The sequence below is a fragment of the Episyrphus balteatus genome, chromosome 2 (assembly GCF_945859705.1).
Source record: "Episyrphus balteatus chromosome 2, idEpiBalt1.1, whole genome shotgun sequence".
In the NCBI taxonomy this organism is placed as follows: domain Eukaryota; kingdom Metazoa; phylum Arthropoda; class Insecta; order Diptera; family Syrphidae; genus Episyrphus; species Episyrphus balteatus.
The window spans coordinates 49,757,942-49,780,752 of record NC_079135.1 but is presented as its reverse complement, the minus strand read 5'-3'; the positions used below and the strand labels follow the sequence as shown (position 1 = coordinate 49,780,752).

Below are 22,811 nucleotides of genomic sequence, written 5' to 3'. Positions count from 1 at the left end.
GACTTTGCAGATTGTATTTGTACCTTCTATCTGCAACTGTTTTCTTGATCTTGTTGGATTAAGTTCAAAATGTGTACCAAATGATACCAAAAAGCTTGTGCTGAATGAAAATATAGTATAATTGTATAATTATTACAAATCACAGTACACATAATAAGGTAATATATTCCGAACGTTGTCAAAATTTGTTTGTCAAAAATGGGCACCAATCTGTCAGGTCGGCCTTTAATTTTTATATTTCAATCGCAGTAAACAGGAAATTTGTTTTTGTTTTAATTCATAAAATGTCATTTAAAAATATTATAAATTGAAAAATAACAAATTTTCTTCGTGTTTCATCGCGGAAAATGGTAAATAGTTGTTTAAAAATTAGTGGTATGCGTGGTTTATCGGTTTTTGTGCGTTTTTCGTCGGTATTTTAAACAATTAAGAATTCGGTAGCTGACATTGGTCGCCAAAGTGTCATGTTTTGACAATCTGGCGACCAATGTCAGTTCGGAATATATTACCTTTTTATGTGTACTGTGATTACAAATAGGCTGCATTTAAAACAATAGAAACGGTCTTTCTACTAACAAAATTTGATAGGGCGGTCTTACCCCCATGTGAGGCAAGACGGTTTTTTGTTTGATGTTTTTTCAAAACGTATTATCTTTTGTTCAGTGTTTTTTATTTTTTTATAATAATGAGAGTTTCTGCAAAAAACATTAAACTTAATGAATAAAAACTTTATTCTATTTAAAAGATGTTTTTTATTGGTTTTTAAGACAGTCAAACACTAAGTGGGCGGTCTTGCCCCCACTTCCCTACATATTTTCAACCGGAAAAGTAAGACTGGCAAAGGATTGCCATACAAAATTTGAACACTTCATAGTATTGCCGTAATTATAAAATATTTTTCTTCTTGACAGAAAATATACTATATTCTAAGGCATAGGTGTGTTGCAGTTAAACTCGGAGAAAGGAAAAAATTGTAATTTTGTCCATTTTCCTCCGTTTAGGTAGGAGGGGTATTTTTTCTTAAAAATGACTTGAAATTAAATTGAAAAAAATATAAAACAAAAGCAATACAATAACATGTGATACCTATTTAGAATTCTAAGAAGAGTATTGTTAAATTAAGAAATAAAGGAATTCCAAAAAATAGTTTTTAAAAAACAAACAGTGACAACCCTATCACGTTTTGCTTTATGTATATCTATCATAATGTTGTCCACAAAGACAAAATTAACACAGCACTCGATGAAGGAAGGTCGTAGGTGGGTGATCTAAGACAAAGACTATTCTTTCTGCTCTTATCAAATTAATGCATAAAGATTTTTGAGCTTCAATCTATTGCTTTTCCAATTGATAAAGCTGAATTGACCTTGACATTAAAATGACCATTACTGCATTTTTTTGAATTGTTGACCAGCACGTTACTCGTCCAGGCTCTCAATTGAGTGTGGACAGCAGTGGACGTGTTATTGCTGATGTTGAATGTCATTGAAATGTCATTTTTTAATTTAACTGCCCTCATTTCTTTCGTTCTTCCTAACTCTGATTAGGTAGAACTGTTTTCGTTCTTTGTTTTCATTCCAAGACAAATATTTGTCTTATATTTGCAAAAAATTTCAATGCCATCATAAAACAAATGCTTCCGATAAAACATACATAAGTAAAATTTTATTGCACAGAGTGTTGCGAAGATGTTACTGCTATTAGATCACTGCTATTATTATTATTTTGAGGGAATTTTTTTTTGTCTATTTACACGTAGCCACATCTGTTATTTGTTATACGTAAGCAATTGAAAGTAATATTTCCGTTTAAAGTGGCACACATAAAAAAGTTAGTATTCTCAAACAAAGCCCAAAGAATTCTAGATATCAAAACGATGCGTCATTTGTGTTGGCCTCAAGAATAAATTCAAGTGCCTACCGTAAAAGTTCACCTGTCATAACACCAAATCTGACACATGCGTTCCGTTATGGTTACTTTAACTTTTTTCCACGAATACACTATCATCTTCACCTACACAAATTAATACCGTTTCTATTATCAGTAGCTTTTTGATATGAGCAATTTCAAAGCTGATAAGAAGGTTTTTTGATTGTAGTGCGGCTTTTTCAGTGGTGTAAACGGGGTGTTGCCATCTGATAAGCGTAAATGTATCGAAATGTATCTGATAAGCTATCAATACACCTTTCGCATTAAAAGCTTCCAGTGACACAGAGTGAACTGAACCTAATACAGTGTTTAAATTTTGTTTTATTGTTAGAAAGGTGTAATTTGATCCTAGTCTAAAACTCCAGTCGATTTTTTAGTGGAGATCGTGATCCCTTTATTCTTGTATACCATTTTTCTATTATGTTCCAAGATTTGTATCCAGAAAAATATGATACAGCATATTCGCCATAGCTTTCTTATCTAGTTACGAGTTGAATTTCGATATCAAAAAAGTTTATTTTTGTAAAATTTCTGACAGTTCTATCGGTCAGGTGAAACAAAGTGCGCGCGCTTCTTTTACGTGCTAACATTGTGACTCACGATAAATTAACTTGATTTTTACGAATTTCGAAACGACTAAACAAAATTCGAAACAATGGAATTAACACAATGTTATAGTAGTTTTTCAAAGATTCAAACTGTTGCAAAATGGGCTGCTGTTATTGGTGGGGTTCGTATGATTTTATTTATTTTTGTTCCACAACACAAATCAAATTGTTGACACGTGTAAAAATAAACATACTTGACTTAAAATATTTCTTACATATATACAAAAAACATTAACTAATCAATTATAAAATTATCTGGTATGGTCTTCAAATAAGAATTTCTCTTTAATTAATTTATCATTATATCTTAAAAACCATGTCAAGTTGTGTAGTACAACTTCATTAAAGATAATACAAGAATGTTTTGAAGGAATTTTGATGAATTTTTCAATCCACTTTATACTCTTAATTGTTTTTACAAGACAACAAGATCCACTCGAGTGAAAATTCCAAAGTTGAAGTCCTAATAAATTGTTTTTTAAGTCAATTGGTATATTTGTTTATAGCTCAAGATTTTTTGTCACGTTAATGGAATGGGTGTTTATGACTAACTGATTTGTCAAGTTTCCTTAACTTAACTTTAACCAATACATTCAGTTAAGTTACTGTTTTTTTGTTTGTATTAGTATTAAAAAGGATGGACAATCAAAATTTTTATTTTTTACGATGTTCGGGTAAATTTAAAGGTTTAACAGGGCAGCTCTTTTATATTAATATGGTCTTAATGGCCTACTTTTTCTTGTATACATACTAAACGAATAAATGTCAAATTGTAAAAATTTCGCACCGCACTATTCCATTTTCAATTCAAACATTAAACAAATTTTAAAACCAGGGGTCGAATTACGGCATACGTTCGTTATCGTATCGTTACTATGTGTCCCTATATTTCTACTAAATAAATAGAGACAGAAATTATCAAAACGTCAACGTATGATCGTAAACGTGTGCTGTAATTCGACCCCAGTTATATTTAATTGAAGTATTGGAAGTATGGCTAGTTTGGGTTTTTTCTTTTTTCTGTAATTTTATACATTATTGCATCAAATTTATATATACATGCAGAACTCGAATTGTTTTAGTTGAAAATATGCCACCTTAATTTATTTTGAAAACAGACAGTCTTTTTAAAATCACGGGTGGGACAAATTAAAAAATAACAACTCCTTATGTTGCTACCATAACCATAACAAAAATAAAATAAATATAAAAAATGCTTGTTTTTATACAAAAGGAATCCATTTAAATGTAACGGGTTATTTCACTTTGCACGCTTCCGGCCAATTAAGGGTACCTACATATATAAATCACGGTGGGTTTTCTATTTATTTATTTTGTATCCTTAGCATATGTCTTTTGTCATTTAACTCAGTATCTTACATAGTAAACATTTTATACACTAAGCAACAATAAACGATTATTTTCATTTACTATCTATTAATAAAATAAAATCATTTGCTGTTGAAGAGTTAAAAATGTATAAGTTTAGAAAAATACATAATCCTTTTTAACAAAAAAACAAAACCGACTTCTATGGATTGAAACTTCTTTTGGTTTACTCATGGATGCCATAGTCACAAGTGGACAAAATTAAAACGGGACCACACTGCGGGCACCAGGTTTCGAATGCAAAAACAAATATTTAAATTGGTTCACACAGTCCAAAGTTATGAAATAACAAACATAAAAATATAATACATAGTGTTGCCACTTCCAAACAAAATTTGCGCAGTAGATCCATAAAAAAAGTGCAGTAGATTAAAAAAAATTTGGAGTAAATTTTATTTAACAAGCAAAATACCCGTATGTTGAACTAAAAGTCAGAATACTTTTCTTATTACAACCAAACTCATGGGCAGAATTTAAATTAATCATTTGTACTTCCTTTTAGATTTTTTTCACAAGTCCAGGCTCTATCTCTTATGCCAAAAACACTTTAAACAATGTTAATCTTGGTGTTTTGAAACTTTTTTAGAGCTGGTTTTGAGTTAAGAGCAGATTTTGTACATTTCAATACAATTTATTACAAGGGAATTGGTTTATTATTTCCTTAAAACGCTTGCAATTTGATTTGAAGAAGTGCAGTAGATTTGATTAAGTGGCAGTAGATTTATTTTTTGCAAGAAATGCAGTAGATCTGCTGCAATTGCAGCAAAGTATCAACGCAGGAATTGATAACCTCTACCTTTTTGGAAGTCGGTTGAAAAATTCTCTATAAACCACAAAAAACGAATATATGACGTTTGATTTGTCAAAGTCAAAAGCAACAACAATTTCCAAGAAAATCAACAATAATTTCAATAGGGCAGCTTTCAAAAACTTAGAAAGTCATCTTTCTTTCTTTTATCTTGTTAGTTACTTATAACTGCACATGATATTGCCTTGTCTCCTTATACCATGTTGTGAACTTATGTCCCTCCGCCACTTAGTTTTTGGCTGGCAAATAAGTTCAGAACGAAAATTCGGAGTTCGATTACTTAAAAAAGAAATGTTTTGACAAGACATGATTACACACATTTTGTATGGGACCCTATCACCTATTAAAGCGAGACATAAGTCCTTTAATAAATTGTGGAGCTATGTCCTACATCAACAGAGCGTAAACACATAATAGACAAATGAATTTTGAACCTATGTCCCTGCGCAACTTGGCGTTTGGTTGGCAAAAAAGTTCCTCCTGTCCCCTGGAATGGTCAATGTGATGCTCCTACAGTTTTCAGCTGAACCCATCTCGTTGTCATGTTCGTAAGGCACAATATTTCCGATTTTGATGAACTGATCCGCATTCCTTATTTACTTACTGTATGTAGAACCAAAGATTATAGAATATTGTATAATCTTTGGTAGAACTCATAAAGTTTTTTTATGCCAGCTTCGACATTGTGCAGAGTTATCGATATCGATTTTGAGTACTTAATTGAATCATCAGAGTTGCATTCGAGGGGTCTGACGTCAGACTGCTATAAAGGAAAGAACAAAATTTTTACTTTTTGGAACAGCTGTACTGCATTTAATTGTAGACTTGTAGTTCTCTAGTTCACCAAAAAAATACAAAAAGTTTCTGGATAAAAGAAAGGAACAAAATTGGAAAATTGCTAACGTAAAGTCTAGTAAATAAAGTTTAGGGATAAGGTATTCAATCCATGCGCTGTCTTTTTCCAAATCTAAAATCTCTAGAGGGTACTTTAGTATGGCTTTAAAACTTCTTTAGACGAGAAAACATTTTTTACTTGTTTACATTTAGATCGCCAAGTTGGTGGTTCTTCTATCATTAATCTAGGGAACTTAGTGCTTTTTATTGCTCAGTAAAATGTGTTTAACATTATTACGTTCGATATGGCCGTTTTCACATGTAAACGCTTTTAGGTCTCCTTGTCTCAGCTACAAAAGTGTAAACCATGTTTTTTCGATAAAATTAACCAGTTTTAAAAATGTTAACAAAAATTCTGTGTCCTTGGACTCCTGAAATCTGATGTTTCTACTATAAATAACGTTGTTGTTTATAGCATTTTAGATACATTCATAAATTCATTCTTTTTTCTATGTATTTTGCTGATTTAAAAAAAAAATATTGTGTTCTTTTTTTTTAATAGATTCAAGCAGTCAGTTGGATTATTTTATCAATAATATCAATCTTATTGTACCTGTGCATCTTTAATCTGGATTCCTTAGTCAGCTATGGATCAATCACAAAGTTTGTTCTCTACGAAATGTACTTCAGAGGAAATTGTGAATTAGATCCAAGTCCAGATATTAATTTCGAGCAACTTAAAAGTGTCGACACAGTGTTAAACTCGTTTGGTGTACTTATTTTTGCTTGTGTATATTTGGGAGTTTCTTTTGTTTGGGTTATAAGTTCTATTTTACTTTTAACACGTAAGTTTATATAGATAGTTTTCTTATTTGATTAAAAAAAAAATAATGTCTCTCATTTACAGATGTTAAGAAAGATAACATAAATGTTACCATAGCAGTTTTATGCACCTGGTCAAGTGTCACATTAATAACCTGCGTCATGGATTTGGCTTTGGGAGTTATGTTTGGTATCGACTTTAGTCGTTATCAGTGGAAATCATATCAATACAGCTTGGCTAGCTCACAAGCTGGTCCTGTTAATCCGGACCTTAATTTGGTGCAGCTAGTTTCAGCTGAATATTCTGCTATCTTCATGATGGTTATCTCGTTGAAAGGATTCGTTTTATGGTTGATTAATTTTGGCTTGATGATTTATGTTTTTATTGGAGCTCTTGTGGCAAGGGACACAGTGGTGAGTATGATTTAAAATTATTTTTTCCTTTTGGGCTTAATACGAGATGCCTATTTAAATGGATAAGGGGTACGGCCACGGGTATTCAGAGTGATTTTATTTTATTTTTTAAATTTAAAAACGATAAAATTCCTTTTTTATGATTCTTATCACATTATTATCTGCATAGAATTTTGAAAATTTGGTTTCAGAAATAGAATCAGCTTAACAATCATGGTTTATTGTATATAAGTACACTCAGAAAAAAATAGTTAATATTGGGATAACTATTAAAATAGTTTAAAAAAAATGGTTATTGTGATTATTTTAATATACAATCGAAGTTTTCGTATTCTCAAAATGAACTATTGAACAGTCAACAGTTTTATACTTTTACTAGACGAAGCCAAGAAACCCTACATAAGGTAGGTGCAAGATCCCGAGAAGAGAATTGTTTCTTTAATTTTTTAGAAAATAATTGTTTCTTTAATTTTTTGTTAGTCACACATTGTTATAATTAAGGGAACATAAATGTTATTACTCATATTAATTTCTTGCTATCAATCTCTTCCAAAATCTGCTTCGGACTCTAGTTCAACCATACAAACTTTTGTGTAGGTAATAGGTATTATAATAAGTTGGTAGACTCGGGCGTATACGTAATCTTTTTTTATTTGTCATACATAGATTACATAGGTAATATTCCTGATGATTCACCAGTGTTGTAGGCAAGAAAAAATCATATAGCAGGATCTATTCCTCTTTGTTCCACACCGGAAGGGGCAGTTATTCAGAGTTATATGACAGTAAAATAAAGTAGATATAGGATTCGCCCTCAATTAATGCTTTTTTTCATTAATAACACCGAAAAACTAATCAGTGAATTTTTCTTATGTGGGCCAAATTTTCAATGTTGGTTTCAAAATTCATAACTTCGGAACGGGTTGAGATATTTTAATTTTTTTAATAAACGTAAGACAAGCTATGAATTTGTCGAGTTTCAATAAAATTTGTTGACAGGGTGTTTCAGAATCTTTTTCTTGAAATTATTTTGTTTGTATTTCGTATGCCTTTTAAGACAGTTGTGTTATTGTTTAAGGTATCTTAAAGTGTTTCAATATTTGCATACATCAAACTGTAGGGACCACATCTCGTGAGTAGAAAATTTCTATTTTAAAAATATTATAATATTAAATGTTTTCTATGCATAAGACACCATCTCTAGCATTCAACCAAACTTCCAGATTCCAATATATTCAGAAGTGTTTGATAAATAATTCAGCAAAATTCTACAAAGCTTCAAGATTCAACGATGATCTGAAGTGCTTGAAAAATTTGATGAATATTTAGTGAAAATGGGCGTATACCATGCCCAATTGCCCACTGAATGAAAAATATCATATTTTCGATATCTAATTTTTATTGCACCACAAGACCTTAATGACTTGCATTTTTAAGGAAACGATAAATAAAAACTTTCGAGTGTAAAATGAAAAAGCCAAAAAAAATAACCTTTTTTAATAAAAATCTTAAACTAATCATTAAATAGGCATCTGATTTTTGTACTTAATATTTCAGGAATATTCAAAGATTAAATTTCAGTTAAGTCTGAGTAATTTTGAAAGAAATATTGTAGTTCAACTCAAAGTTAAAAAATTGAGTCAAAAATACCTCATAAAAAAAAAACAAAAATTCTTTGATTTTAAACATAAGAACAACTTGCCTCCACCTTTATCAGCTGAATCTTCGACCAAGCTTAAAATTTCTTTCGGTTTTTGAAGCTTCAAATATATTATATTATATTATATATTATTTTACATTATATTACAACGACTTTCGAAAAGGTGCTCCGTCGATAATTTCTACATTTAAAGCCCTAAAGGCAATAAAACGCAATTTTGTTTAATAATTTGCTAGCGGTACCTTGCACAGAACCGTTTCTTTAAATTCGGAATCTATCCCAAAAATCAAATTCAATTTCAACGATTTTTTTTTATACAAAACCATTTTTATAGCCTAATAAATATAAATTTAAAAGAATTTTTTGGATTAGGTATACAAAATAATTTTTTTTTTGTTGGAAAAATCAAATTTTCGAGGACGAAACACTTAATTTACAATATGTCCTACCAAATTGATTTAATTTTTGTTTTCAAAAAATTTATTTATAAGATATAAGTTGTTAAAAAAAAACGTCTATGACGATTTTAAATTTTTTTTTCTAAATATTTATCTTAGAAAAAAATGAAATTGCATATCTTTGTAGAGCTCCAAATTTAAGATATTATTTTTACTTGCGATATAGGTACTATAGGGCAAGTTTAGGATTCGTAAAAAAAATCGAACTCGAGATAACAATTTTACATGACATTACGATGATGGAGAATGCCAAAAAAGTGGGTCCGGCAATTCTGTCTGTCTGTCTGTCTGTCTGTCCGTCTGTCTGTGTGTACCTCGAGCTACCGCCTAAACTAATGGAGCGATTTTCTTCAAATTTGGTAGTTAACAGTTTTGGGTGATTCCCTAGAGGACAAATTGAAATTTTTTTTTAGGACCAAAACTAACGGTACCTGTCATATAACGGAAATAGAAAAGTTAATTTTTTTCAAAAACGGCTCTAACGATTTTGATTAAAAATTTTGTGCGTAGTAAAGCACATAAAAGCTTTCTTTGGAAATAAAAAAATATTTTTTTTACCGTTATTAACGGTACCTGCCATAGAACGGTTTTTTCGTTTTATGAATTTCTTGTAAACGACAAAACAGATTTCAACCAAAATTTTTATACAGAAACGTTTAAACAATCATTTTTTAAAAATTTAAAAAAAATTTCAAAAAGCACATTTTTTGATTTTTAAAAAATATTTCAAAATTTTTTTTTGAAAAATCAATATTTTGGAAACGGGTTGGTGAAAAATTTTGAAATTCCGTTTTTATGTGTAAATTAATTATTTGTTCAAAATGGCAAACCAACTTTTTTTTTGAAAAATGTTAGAAAATTTTTATATATAAAAAATTATTTAAAAAAAAAACGGCTCTAACGATTTTCGAAAATTTTTTTCTAAAAATTCCTTTTTATACAAGAAACAAAATGGCATACTTACTTTTTTGTAAAATATCAATTAAAACTGTATTTAATTATTTATAAAAACAGATTTTATATTTTTTTGCACCATTTATGAAATTCCGTGAAAAAATCAAATTTTCTCTTATTTAGTTATTTTGTTCAAAAAAGCTTTAACATAAGAGTAACTTTTGCCATAAGAGCAAGTACGTGCGACCCCAGTCGTGCAATTTATTTTCCTTTGAAAACGAATTTAGTTTTTTTTATCAAATTTTGTATCATTTATCAAATTTGTATATGAAAAGTTTTTAAGTAATTTTTTTTATATCTTTACTTTGTTATTTTAAGTATTTTTGCACTCGATGTATTGCGTTTTTGCTTATACCGTCCTCTTATAAACCGTAACCGTTTTGACTTTGAATTTGAACAAAATAATAATTAATTTTTTATTTTTTTCAGAATGACTTCATCAACCATACATTCAACAGCACGCACATAACCCCCATACACGCCTTCGAACCCCCAAAGTAAGTTAAACCACTGAAAATTCTACAATTTTACTAAATTTAACTTCTTATTTTACAGAGAAGAAACAACTGGTTTTGATAATGCTGCTTTTGTTGTAGAACACCGTCAGCATAAATCACCAGTTGAACTAAATGAGGAATCAATTAAACGAGCTGCTCGCATGTCTACGGATAATCTTCAAGAAAGACGTTTCCGTAACATTGATAGTTTTGAGCAATATCCCCCAGCAAAACCTCCACAAATGCCACTACAACATCCCGGACAAACGATGAATTTTGAACCACCAGTTCCAGCACCTGATTATACTCCACCAATGCCAAGGTCGAATCAAAACGGTCAAATTCGGAATACAAGATATCAATAGCTGCCTTGGCGACACCATCCTGATTTTACAATTACCATATAATTCCATAGTATAACCTAAACCCTCTTCTCTTCCATGCAAATAACCCATCACAGAATTCTAAGTGCATATTTTTTTCAATTTTATTTATAAACAACACACTTTATAGTTAGACAAATAAATATTATAATTTTTTTTTTTCAAAATGAAAATCAATTTATTATTATTTGTGAGCACTGGCTTTGCTGATTATTATTATTTGCGCCTGTTTACTATTTTTGTGGTCGTTTTGCATTGTGTTTTTCGAAAACTGATAAGTGTCCGGGTGCCCCCCAGCAAAGATTTCATTCCGTAATAACTTTTTCAGATAGTAGGTAAAGGTTATCTGTCTTGAAAAACATCAGTATCTATGACAGGGAATGAATTGATTTTGCCTACGTATGTAGATAGTGTTTGGCTAGGAAAACAAATTCTGTTTTAATGAAATTGAAGTTGGAAGAAACCCAGAATGGCTATGATTGCTAGAATAACTCAAATGGAAAATTTCGACTCTCTAATGGTCTTATCTCTAATTTGAAAGTACTTACACTTTCCTTTTTGAAGTAACATACAAAAAATGATTTTTGCCCAATTTTTAACTAGGTAAGGTTACAAAATGAAAGCTAAGCTTATGAACTGACTTTATAATTGTTGCCCTCTTTTTACTTGCGATAAAGGTACTTTAGGGCAAGTATAGGATTCCTAACAAAAATCGAACTCGAGATAACAATATTACATAAAGATGACAGATATTACGAAAAAATTGGGACCCGCAATTCTATCTGTCGGTCTGTATCTATCTTGGTTTAAAGCCTAAACTATTATGGGATTTTCTTCAAATTTGGTAGATAAGTGTGAGTTTTATAAATTTTTTTAGAGGTTAAATTGAAATTTTATATTTAGGACCGAAATTAACGGTAGGTACTTGGCAATGGCCAGAATGAAAATGGTTGTTTTTCTCAAAAACGACTCTAAATATATTGATTGAAAAAAATATATGTAAATACTTCGGCGGCGTATAAAGTTCTACTTTTAATACCTAAATAAAAATACTTTTTGAACCGTTATTAACGTACCCTGCCATAGAATTTTTACTTTCTCGTAACCCACGTAATAGATCAACGAAAAATTTTGTTCAAAAGCGTTTAAGTAGCCTTATTATGAAAATTAAAAAAAAAAAAATAAAACAAATTCACTTGAAATTTCGTTTGAATATGTGTAAAAATAATTTCTTTAAAATTGCATACCTACCAAATTATTTATTTGAAAAATTTTCGAAAGTTTTTATACACAAACAATTATTTTTTTAAAAGGCTCCCACAGCCTTGTTATATAAGAAACCAAATGGCATATTTGAGAGCGTGTTTTCTTAATTTTAAAATCAGCTTTTAATATTTTTATTTATTCTTTTTTCTTTAAAGTTTATAAAAAGCTTTAACATTTAAGCAACTTTAACCATAGAAGCAAGTAGGTACCTACATGAATTTTATTTTATTGACAACATAAAAAAATATTTTTGTATTATAAACTTTACAAAATTTGCGCAGAAAAACTTTGTTTTTGTTCACAAAAATCTAAGTTTTCATTTGAAAAATTTTCGTAAAGAGTGGCATGTTTTAACCCATAGAGGCTTAAGGATTTGTGATTTACCCACGTAAAAAAAAAAAAAAAACAAAATTAGCAACTAATCGGTTGGCTTGGGTTCGCTATTAATATAAGTTACTCCACTGAATCACTCATCGAGTACCGAGTTTTAAACCGAAGCCAAAAATAAAGTTTTTGTTCATAACAGAGGCAGATAAAGTTTTTCTGACTTCGGATTCGAGTTAAGCACCACTAAAACCTTCAGAAAATTATATTTTGAGGCACGAGTACGATAACTTAGGCGACAAGAATTGATAACGGTATTTTTTAGAGGAGTTCAATACAATCATTTTTTACTATGGGAGGGGGGTCTATCTACCCCGTTTAGGCGAGAGGTGCAATTTTCTAATATATAGAAAAGGGCAGCAAAAATGAAAGGTGTTTTTTTACTTATAAAATAATCATTCTAATCAGAAAAAACATAAATTGTTAGTTTAGTACCAAACTTAAATATGGTAAATAGCGATTTTACTTGCCAGACGAAGTATTCTTCTGTGACTCAGTAGTTTCATATTTTTCATTTCAAACATATTCGACTTAATTTGTTGTTTTTTTTTTTGTTTCCTACTATGTATGCTACTTTGTATTAGAAAAAACTCAACTTTATCAAGTAATAAAATTTTCATCAACGTCATCAGTTTGCAATAAAAAAATCTTGATTATTACCTTGATCTCTTTCTATGGCCTTTACTGTAAACAAACAAAAAAAAAAAACAAAAAAGACAAATTCACCATTATCAAATGTCATTTCATTTTATCTTTTCAATCACAATAACGATATGAAATTTTCTGTCATAATTTGTACGTATTTTTTATTTCTATTTGTATTTGTAGCCATGGTTGCCACTCGCATAAAAAATTTCCTACCAAAGTTTCCAAAAAAACCTACCAATTCAAAGAAAAACCTACCCAACGAAAATTTTCGATTTTAAGAGAATAAATTCTTGTTTAAAAAAATAAAATGCACGACTGGGTCGCAAGAACTTGCTCTTGGAGTTATAGTTGCTTAAATTTTTAAGACTTTTTATATAGAAATTTGGAAAAAAAAAATAAAATAAAATCTGAAATTAAATTGCCCTCCAAAACAAGTATTCAGTTTTGATTGATATATAAACGTGCATTTTTAGAAAAAAAATTTCAAAATCGTTAGAGCCGTTTTTTAAAAAAACAATTTTTTATAAATAATTTTTTGGAAAAAACTTTTTAAATAAAATTGTAATGCCATTTTGTAGAAATCACTAATCAAGAATGTGAAGTTAGTGTCAACACAAAACATGAAAATGGATGAGTTCAGACACCAACAATGAGGATACTGCGTTTACATACACTACTTAATATTATTACTCTAGGTTTAGATGGGCACATTTGTTTGGCACAAATATTTTGGGTAGATTTGACATAATTACAATTTTTTTTGTCAATTATTAAAAATAAAATTATTTTAGAGAAAGAACTTGGAAAAACCTACCAAATTGACTTCAAACCTACCAACCTACCCAAGGTAAAAAAAACCTACCCAGTTTGGTAGGATCCTACCCACTCCGGCAACCGTGTTTGTAGCCACTTCACTGCCACTGTGACTGTTGCTCGACCAACAACGAAGCCAACCTTTCGTCTTTTCTACTGATAACCTTTTTCATTTTTGGTGTCAATTGAATACGATTTTACTTTTTTATTCGTCACATCGATTCGAAACAAATTTTCCTATCAATTGCTGTGTATTTTAAAATTTTGCAAAACCATTTAATCATTTGTATTCGAACCAGCAAAGTTGTCGGTCAGTGTGTCGTCGGCATAGAAAGTAAAGCAATTCTCTCTTCTAAAAATGTCCATAACCGCAAAAGTGTTACAAAGTGCCGTGCGAGTTGCTTGTGCTTCTAGAATTAGATATTCTGCTGCTAATCAACAGATTAGATGTCTTAGTTTAACTAGCGTTAGAGCCGCAGGTATTGTTTTAAATTTTATCTAATAAAATTATGTAAATTTAATATTTTGGATGACATTTAAAAAAATTTATTCACAATAGTAGAATTCTTGTGTAGAAAAAGAAGAAAAAATGACATTTATCCAAAGGTTTGTGACTTGGATATAAAAGTACAGTAGAAACCAAAAGTATGAATATAATTTCTTGCGATAAAATAAAAACTTAACCCATGTACCTACTTTTTTGAATTTTTTAAAATCATTTTAAAGTTATGACGATTTGTGGCTGATTTCATAAACATTTAACAGGCTTTTAAAATGACCTATTATTGTATGGGACAAAGGATGTAATAATTTGATAAATACTTAAAAGGGCTTTATGAAATTGGCCATTAGTTTTTTAAACGTCGACGCATAAAATTAATATCGACAGGGTCGATAATTTTTGAAACCAAAAAAAATCATAGTAATATGAAACCCGTTGGCAAAGGAGTTGAATATGATAAAAATTAAAGGAAAAATAAATTACGGGAAATGGGTGGGTTGAGTTTTTAATGGTAAAAAATAGTATATCTCGATTTCTGACGAAACTAAAAGTCCTATGGAAAAAAGTTGTATGACAAAGTTGTAGGCAAAAAAAAGATCTACAACTTTTGTACTGACAATTTTTTCACATAACCTCAAAATTTATGTGAAAGATTCAAATAACCAAGTTTTTGGTTTTTATTTTTATCTTTTTCAAAAAAATGTTTTTTTTTAAGAAATTTTGTAAAAACTTACCTTATTATGTCCCAAATACACTGTAATTTAGGTGATTTAAAATATTTATTTGTATTTTATTTATTTACTTATTTTTTCACCTTATTTTGAATTAATACCAAAAAAACACCCTAATTTTCAATCGAAAATTCACGTGTTAAAATATCAGTTTTTTTTTCAAAAAGTCGATAGGCATTTTGTTCGTCGAAATCTTTACTTTCTGATAAAATTTACACTTTAATAACTCAAAAAGCGTAAGATTTATTAATGAAGCATGAAATCATGTGGTTTTTGAGTAATTAATGTGTAAATTTTAATAAATAGGCCAAAATTGTAAATAATGATAAGAAAAATTTTCGAATTCAAGCTTTTTTCATTTTTTGCATTTTCCGAGAACATTAACCATAGTATACTAATGTAAATTTTTTATCAGAAAGTTGTGATTTCAACGAACAAAATGCTTACCGACGTTTTGAAAAAAGCTGGGTTCAAATTACGGCATACGTTCATTAACGTTTTGACTATTACTCTCTCTATTTAATCAGAAGAAAATGCGTCAATACGTACGGGCCGTAGTTCGACCCCTGATATTTTGACACGAGAATTTTCTATTGAACTTTCTATTTTTGGTTTTAATTCAAAATAAGGTGAAAAAATAAATATTTTAAATCAAATAAATTACATTGTATTTGGGACATAACAAGGCAAGTTTTTACCAAATTTCGTAGAAAAAAACATTTTTTTGAAAAAGACAAAAATAAAAAACCAAAAACTCGGTTATTTGAATTTTCCCACAAATTTTGATGTTACGTTAAAAATGTTTATGTACAAAGTTGTAGATCTTTTTATTACATACAACTTTGTTCCATATTACTTGTAGTTTTGCCGTAAACCGAGATATACCATTTTTTACCATTACCCGAACTCGGCTCGCCCGTAATTTATTCACCTCATATTATAATGGTTTTCTTCCTACTGTTATTTGTTTTACTTTTTAATGTTTTTGAAGGCTTCAGCACTGGTCTATAAGTTTTGATCTGGAACTAAAATATTCGAATTTTTAAAATGCCGTTTGATTAAAATCGTTTGAATACTTGCAATAGCTTGTGTTTGTTGATGATCGACATTATCATTAAATCGCCTTTTTTTTAATCGACATTTTACGAGAATCTGATCCAACCCAGAAATGTTGTAACGACAAAAACTAAAATTTTCCTTTTCATTTCAGAACGACTCTACACCGACAAACACGAATGGGTAACAGTCGATAAAAATGTTGGCACAGTCGGTATCTCGAACTATGCTCAAGAAGCGCTAGGAGATGTTGTTTACGCTCAATTGCCTGACCCAGGCACAGACCTGACATTACATCAAGAATGTGGAGCTCTCGAAAGTGTTAAAGCTGCCAGTGAAGTCTACTCACCCGTGTCTGGAACAGTTGTGGAGAAAAACACCGAAGTAGAAGAATCACCAGCGTTGATCAATACAAATTGTTACGATAAAGGTAGATCTATTACTTACTTAAATCCGTTTCAAACACTAACTTAACTTTGTTTTATTGTAGGTTGGCTCTTTAAGGTCGATTTAGCTGATGCTGAAGAATTGAAAAAGCTGATGAATGAAAATCAGTATCAAGAGTATTTAAAGACAGATGCACATTGATTTTATTTTAAAAGCCCTAAATTATTTAAATTAAGTATGTTTTTTTGTGTGCTGTAACAAATTAATTATTATTTCTTAAGAAAAGTTGGAGATTTTGTTTTTTCTTTTTTTTTTTTAAATTAAACATGAGTACAAAAATAAACTTGCGAGTTCTACTCTCCTTATTGCTTATCAATTTTTGTGTAAATATGGAATTTTGTTTTCATATCAGAAAGTAAGGCGTATTAAAATGTCAAATTTGCTTGACCCCATCGGAAGACTAGCCGATGATTTGTTTAAAGCCACGTGACTTTGAACTTCATGGTATATGTGTTCTTATCGGGTGAGTTGGCGGATTCAGACTTTATGAATTTGTTCAATTTATTAATTTTTTTACTCTTATCAATTTCAAATAGGTGAAAGTTTTGAAACTACTTATAGTACGAATTTAATCAGCAATAATCTGTTAAAAAATGTTCACGTGAACGTTTTGTATTTGAACATACTTACGTGTCGGAGCTTAATAATTATTAATTTAATTAATGGTTGCGGATAAAAATTTAAAGCAGCGCGAAAGAATTTCAAAATTTGACTATTTTTTTTTTTTATTAATTAATAAAAATTACTTTTATCGGAATTAAATTTATCATTCAAGAGTCAAAACATTAAGGCTATAACAGTAGGAGGAAAACTGTTATGCTTAAATCATTCGACTTTGTAAAGCCTGGGACCCTACTATCTAATTTTGTGCAACTTTCGCATCTGTTTGAAAGTTAATTTCAATTGTATTTCCTACTCAAACACAAGATCTAAAATTAATAATACCAATCGAATAGAACCCAATAAAGGATTTTGAATTTTTTTTTTTCAGAATTACAAAGATCCGTTTTACAAATTCGAACACATTTTTTGTAGAATAGAATTAGGTACATTGTTAGGCCCATGGAAAGAGATCAAAGCAGTAGACATAAGATAAGAAAATAGCAAAACTACTGTCAAGTTGTCACACAAGTAAATGGAACATTCACTGCTGCAGTTAAAAATTTTTTTCAAAATACATCTGAAGACGAAATTAGAAGAACGCGTTCAAAAAGTTATTTAAGCAGGATAACATTGAAGTTGAGCTCGATTTCGAGCATTTCGAGATTAAATGACAGTTATAGCCAGGTTTCTTCGTTTTCCAGAAATTTTCAAAATTATGTCGTTTCGTCAGGGTTTACATTCGACGATTTTTTTTTTAATGACGACTTTTATTTTGTTATCGTGTAGAAAAAGTTAAGAGCTTTCCAGTAGAAAGAAATATACCTGATTGCAACAAAGGAGCTATTGTGTGTAACTGATTCTAAAGTAGTGAGCGGCAAAGTTCCCAACATTCCGTTATACTTGCGATATAGGTAATACATGTATCAAGTTATGCATTGGTAAAAAAAATTGGGATAACAATCAAACATGATATTAGGATGATAGAGAATGCGAAAAAAGTGGGTCTTGAAAGTCCGTCTTTCTGTCATTTTGTTAAGACCCCGTTGATCGGGTTTATCCCATTCAAACTTGGTATGTTGCAGTTTTTGGGCCCTGTACAGATGGGTTTTTTGAAATAATTTTTTTGTGCCAAAAAATAACGGTATAATTTTCTCAAAAACGGCCCCTTCACTTTAAAAAAATAACGATTTTAATTATTTTGAAATTTTATTTTCTAAAACTGAATCTCAATAAAAATAAATCAGATTGCATCCTTTTTTTTGAGCTCATATGAACTTAAGATGTTGTGTTTTGCCTTTAAAAGACGAATTTTACATTTTTCTCATATATACATTAGGGTGGTCCTTATTTGGGACATGCAGTTGGATAGAGCCGCCATCCCGTTGGAAATATAAAGAAAAATTTTTCCTAATTTTTTTAGATTTTTATTTGACTCCCTCTCCCGGATGAAATTTTCATGTAAAACTTGATTTCCTTTGATTTTTTTATGTAATTTTCTAATTTTATATGGGGTTTTCCGGATTGTACCGGGAGACTAGGCAGTTAAAATAAAAATTCGTAAAAATTAGAGAATTTTGTTTTCCTTATTTACAAGTAATTGATGTCCATCCACCGTGGAATTTCGGTAAAAAGCAATACAAGGACCATCTTATTGTACAAAAAAAAAAAAATTTGTCTGATTTTATCGGAATTCGTTTAGACCCAAAAATAGTTCCCTGAAAGTTTGAGCACTCAATATTAATTTTAAGTACTTCCGCAGCGCACTTTTTTATTTCCCATAAAATCGTCTTTGCTCTCTAAATCCAGGTTTTGCAACAAGAATGTTGAATATAAAAATGCAGTGTTCAGAACTGCGACCTCAAAATTTTTGAACCAAACTTGTCTAATTCGTTTGCCCATGGTTTGTCCATGTTTGTCCACCCTAAGTTAAGAAGATATTCAAAAAACAAATTTTCAAAATTATCATAAGAAAATAAGCATACACCACAGTGTACCTACTGAAAATTTCAAAGTCCCTAAAATCCCCAAAAATGACTTTTTTTTTTAATTCAAACGGCAATCGTTTGTCCACCTCGAGAAATGGATACAAACAAAAAATCATCGTTTGTCCACCATACGTTTAGGAGATATTTAAAACAAAAATTTGTACTGAAAAGTTCAAAGTCCCCTTAAAATCCCTAAAAATTACTTTTTTTTTTAAAAATTGAAATTTCTGTCGTTTGTCCACCTCAAGTTGTTTACATATACCAAAAATCATCTTTTGTCCAACCTAAGTTTATAAAACATTTAAAAAACAAATTTTGTACTGAAAAATTCAAAGTAGGTTCGTTTAGAAGATATTAAAAAAAAAAAACAAATTTTGTACTGAAAAATTCAAAGTCCCCTAAAATCTTTTGAATTTTTGAATACAAAATTTGTTTTTTAAATATCTCCTAAAAGTAGGGTGGACAAACTATGAATTTTTGATTGCATGCATTTCTCGAGGTGGTCAAGTTTGAATTTTTGAAAAAAAAGTATTAGACGATTTTTCAGTTTTCAGAATTCCTATAAAAATTTTTTTTGAAGGGTGGACAAACGAAAATTTTTGGTGGGCAAACATGGACAAACGGTGGACAACGCATTAGACAAGTTTGGTTCAAAAATTTTGACGTCGCAGTTCTAGCTTCACGGAGCTCAAAATGTACATCCCTTAGTCCCGATAAAAGTATTTTTTTATTTTGTTATTTCGATAAATAGTGTAATCCGTCAGATTTACCACTTCAATTATGAACCTTACCTATTTTAATTTTAAATACAAAATTTAGATGGAACTAACATTAAATGAAAATAAAATAAAAATACAAACGCCAATTGTGTCTTTTTTTTTCTTTAATTTTTGTATAATTCAATATCAGTTTTATGTACAGATTTATTAATTACATCAACACACTAATAGAATATCTGCATAAAGCTATTTCATCTGCATATAATAATGTACGTATTATCTTTTATTTTATACACTCAGTAAGCATACAATTATTTTGTTAGATATAATATTTTATAGTTCTTGTTTTTTTTTTTTTTATTTTGTTAACATAATCAACACGTAGGAACACTAAAACATTGAATAAAGAGTACAATAAACTGAATAACCTTTTCACATAAAATGGAAATAGGTAAAGGTACTTCCTCTCTCTTGAACAACATTTCCAAAGTTATAATTTTTGGCTAAATTGTTTTAAAATAATTTTGCATATTCTATAGGTACAATCTAAAAAATTGTTTCTAAATTTTGTCCCATTTTATGGAATGATATGTATTTCGTTGCAGGGCAGTTGCATTAAAAAAAAAAACCTTTTCCTTTTTTTGTTTGTTTTTTTTTTTTTTAATTTTAAGTTTACACTAAAACTATTTTGTAAACACTTTAGAACTTAGTTTATTCTATGATATGTATTTGTTTTGTATTGTAAGCACTTTTTTGTTGGTTTAGTAAATATATTTTTTTCTTTATTAGTTTATATAGTTTATTTTTGGGTTTGAGAACATTAAATTTGTTTAAAGGTATACAAGGTGCAAAGCTACATCAATTGAAAATATACATAGATATTTTAAAAGTACTTATAAAATAACACTTTCTCGAAAAGTTAAACAATATTTAAAAAATGGTGCATTGTACTAGTTTTTTTTTTGTAAATTGTAAAGTAATACAAAAGTAAAGAAAACAAATAAAAATTTTAAATCGAAGCAGAGGTTGATAAAATAAATGTGAAAAACAAGTGAAATATTAAAACTTCATTTACCTACCTTTATCAATAGATAAAAAAAACTTCGTCTTGTTGTCCATACAAACCTGACATTGTGACGAAAATTTGCTTCTTGGTATTGCAACTGGATCATACAGCAAAGATCTGGCAGGAGTGTTGTAAATTGTAATCTCCTCCTCCCATATTCAGCTCGAAAAAATCCTTACTAAAATAGTTTTCCTTGACTGCTGCAACATTTTTTCTGTGATTTTTGAAATGACCTGTCCACTTGAATTGTTGTTAAAAAAAAGTGTCCTTCAGACCCAATAAAATGTCGACCATATCTCTCCACATGACCCATTTTATCCTTTTTTATCTTTTTTAAAATAATTTCAATTTCTGTTAGTCAGAATCCTTAAAATGACTATCATTAAAGATTCAGGTCAGCAAAGTCAAAGACGCAAGAACTAACTTCTGAAACTGTTTTTAAATTCATTTGAAATCCATTATTAAATTTGTTTTTTGTTTAAATTTAACAATTTGATCTTAAATATTCAAATTCTTTAATACATACTTTTTAACTAATTACTGAAATATGCCTAAAAACCACATCAATCACAAGATCTTTTGTATTTAATTCAGAAAATGTGTCATGCGAGAGCTAACTATAATTCTATAGACATAATAACACCAATTTTTAAGGGATAGAATCATTGACGATTCCGATAGAATTTCTTGTTTTTGCTTTAATCTCTTAGCCCCAAGTTATTCACACTCTTTTATTTAGTAGCCATTTAAAAGACGACTTTTTTTTAAATTTGTATGCGATTTAACAGTTTTCTAATTTTCAATGGACTGCACTTGGAACCTAATAGATACTTTTTTTTTTGTGATCTTCAAAAACGAATAATTTTTTCGACAAACTATGCAGTCTGAAAATACTAAAAAAAAGGCGGAGTTGTCTGCACGTGACGTCATGTTTGTCGGTTTTTTCAGGTTGCGGTGCTAGCTTTTTTTCTGTAATTTGTAAACTTTTGTAAAATTTTGTCGCTACAAAAAAAAAAAACTAGCTTATCCCAAAATTTAAACACACGAAAACGGAATCCAACAGCTTCAATTTCTTTCTAAAAGAATCTTGATTGTAGAAACCATTATTCGTGAAATTCCATAATTAATAATTCAGGGCTGATGTGTTCAAAATCTTTCTTTAGGGAAAAGTTTAAGGATCAAACAAACTCTCAAAATTTTTAGCGATGTTTCTCATGGATGTATCTTTGTTAAAAATTTTCAAATTAGAGACATGAAGCAGTTTTCAGATAGAGCTAGTTTTAAGATCTTAAGACGAAATTTTTTTTAAGCATGTGCTGCCTTAAAAAACATTTTTTCGACTGAACTTATTTTTAAAACTTTGATTTGATCACTTGTCGATGAGCAATGGAAATTGATCGTTTTATCTTTGATCATGGATATTTTTCTAACCAAGTATTATAGAAAAAATGATTTTAGCACTGTGTTTTAACGAGAAACAGAATGTTTTGTCAAAAATTAATTTCTAATGAAACTTTATATTGAATCCCGTCCTTAATTTCGGTTTAAGCTTGTGAACAAATAACTCAACATCAACAGTGTGCAATGATTAATCTACAAACGAGCAAACTATTCAAACAAAATAAACAACTACAAAAGACAAAAATGTACAAAAATAATTATGATCAGTAAATGAAAAACTACGTGTTCAATTGAATATTTAATGTAATATTTTCAACAAACAATTGTACATATAAACATTTTATATTTTATTTAATAACTACAACAACTGAGTACATAATTTAAACTACAAACTAAATAACCTAAAAATAATTTTATTATCTCTGCTTCAAATT

The 22,811-nt window shown here is 29.5% G+C and overlaps 2 protein-coding genes across 2 annotated transcripts; both read left to right on the top strand.

The window, feature by feature from the left end:
* The first annotated feature begins 1,999 nt into the window (after positions 1 to 1,999).
* LOC129911763 (uncharacterized) lies at positions 2,000 to 10,894 on the top strand. The gene is made up of 5 exons (XM_055989676.1): positions 2,000 to 2,659; positions 6,131 to 6,413; positions 6,476 to 6,804; positions 10,306 to 10,373; positions 10,432 to 10,894. The coding sequence occupies exons 1-5, from the start codon at positions 2,585 to 2,587 to the stop codon at positions 10,736 to 10,738; spliced, it is 1,062 nt and encodes a 353-aa protein (XP_055845651.1). The 5' UTR covers positions 2,000 to 2,584; the 3' UTR covers positions 10,739 to 10,894.
* A 3,066-nt stretch (positions 10,895 to 13,960) lies between these two features.
* LOC129911768 (glycine cleavage system H protein, mitochondrial) lies at positions 13,961 to 16,834 on the top strand. Its single transcript, XM_055989682.1, has 3 exons — positions 13,961 to 14,346; positions 16,311 to 16,586; positions 16,647 to 16,834. Exons 1-3 carry the CDS (start codon positions 14,226 to 14,228, stop codon positions 16,742 to 16,744), a joined length of 495 nt encoding a protein of 164 aa, XP_055845657.1. The 5' UTR covers positions 13,961 to 14,225; the 3' UTR covers positions 16,745 to 16,834.
* Positions 16,835 to 22,811: the final 5,977 nt, after the last annotated feature.

What these genes read in the sequence shown, in the direction of transcription:
- LOC129911763 (XM_055989676.1), top strand. Translation starts at nt 2,585, where the DNA reads ATGGAATTAACACAATGTTATAGTAGTTTTTCAAAGATTCAAACTGTT. An exon ending in GGGCTGCTGTTATTGGTGGG is followed by an intron (nt 2,660 to 6,130) that starts GTTCGTATGATT and finishes TTTTTTTAATAG; the next exon opens with ATTCAAGCAGTCAGTTGGAT. An exon ending in TTGTGGCAAGGGACACAGTG is followed by an intron (nt 6,805 to 10,305) that starts GTGAGTATGATT and finishes TATTTTTTTCAG; the next exon opens with AATGACTTCATCAACCATAC.
- LOC129911768 (XM_055989682.1), top strand. Translation starts at nt 14,226, where the DNA reads ATGTCCATAACCGCAAAAGTGTTACAAAGTGCCGTGCGAGTTGCTTGT. An exon ending in AACTAGCGTTAGAGCCGCAG is followed by an intron (nt 14,347 to 16,310) that starts GTATTGTTTTAA and finishes TTTTCATTTCAG; the next exon opens with AACGACTCTACACCGACAAA. An exon ending in TACAAATTGTTACGATAAAG is followed by an intron (nt 16,587 to 16,646) that starts GTAGATCTATTA and finishes GTTTTATTGTAG; the next exon opens with GTTGGCTCTTTAAGGTCGAT.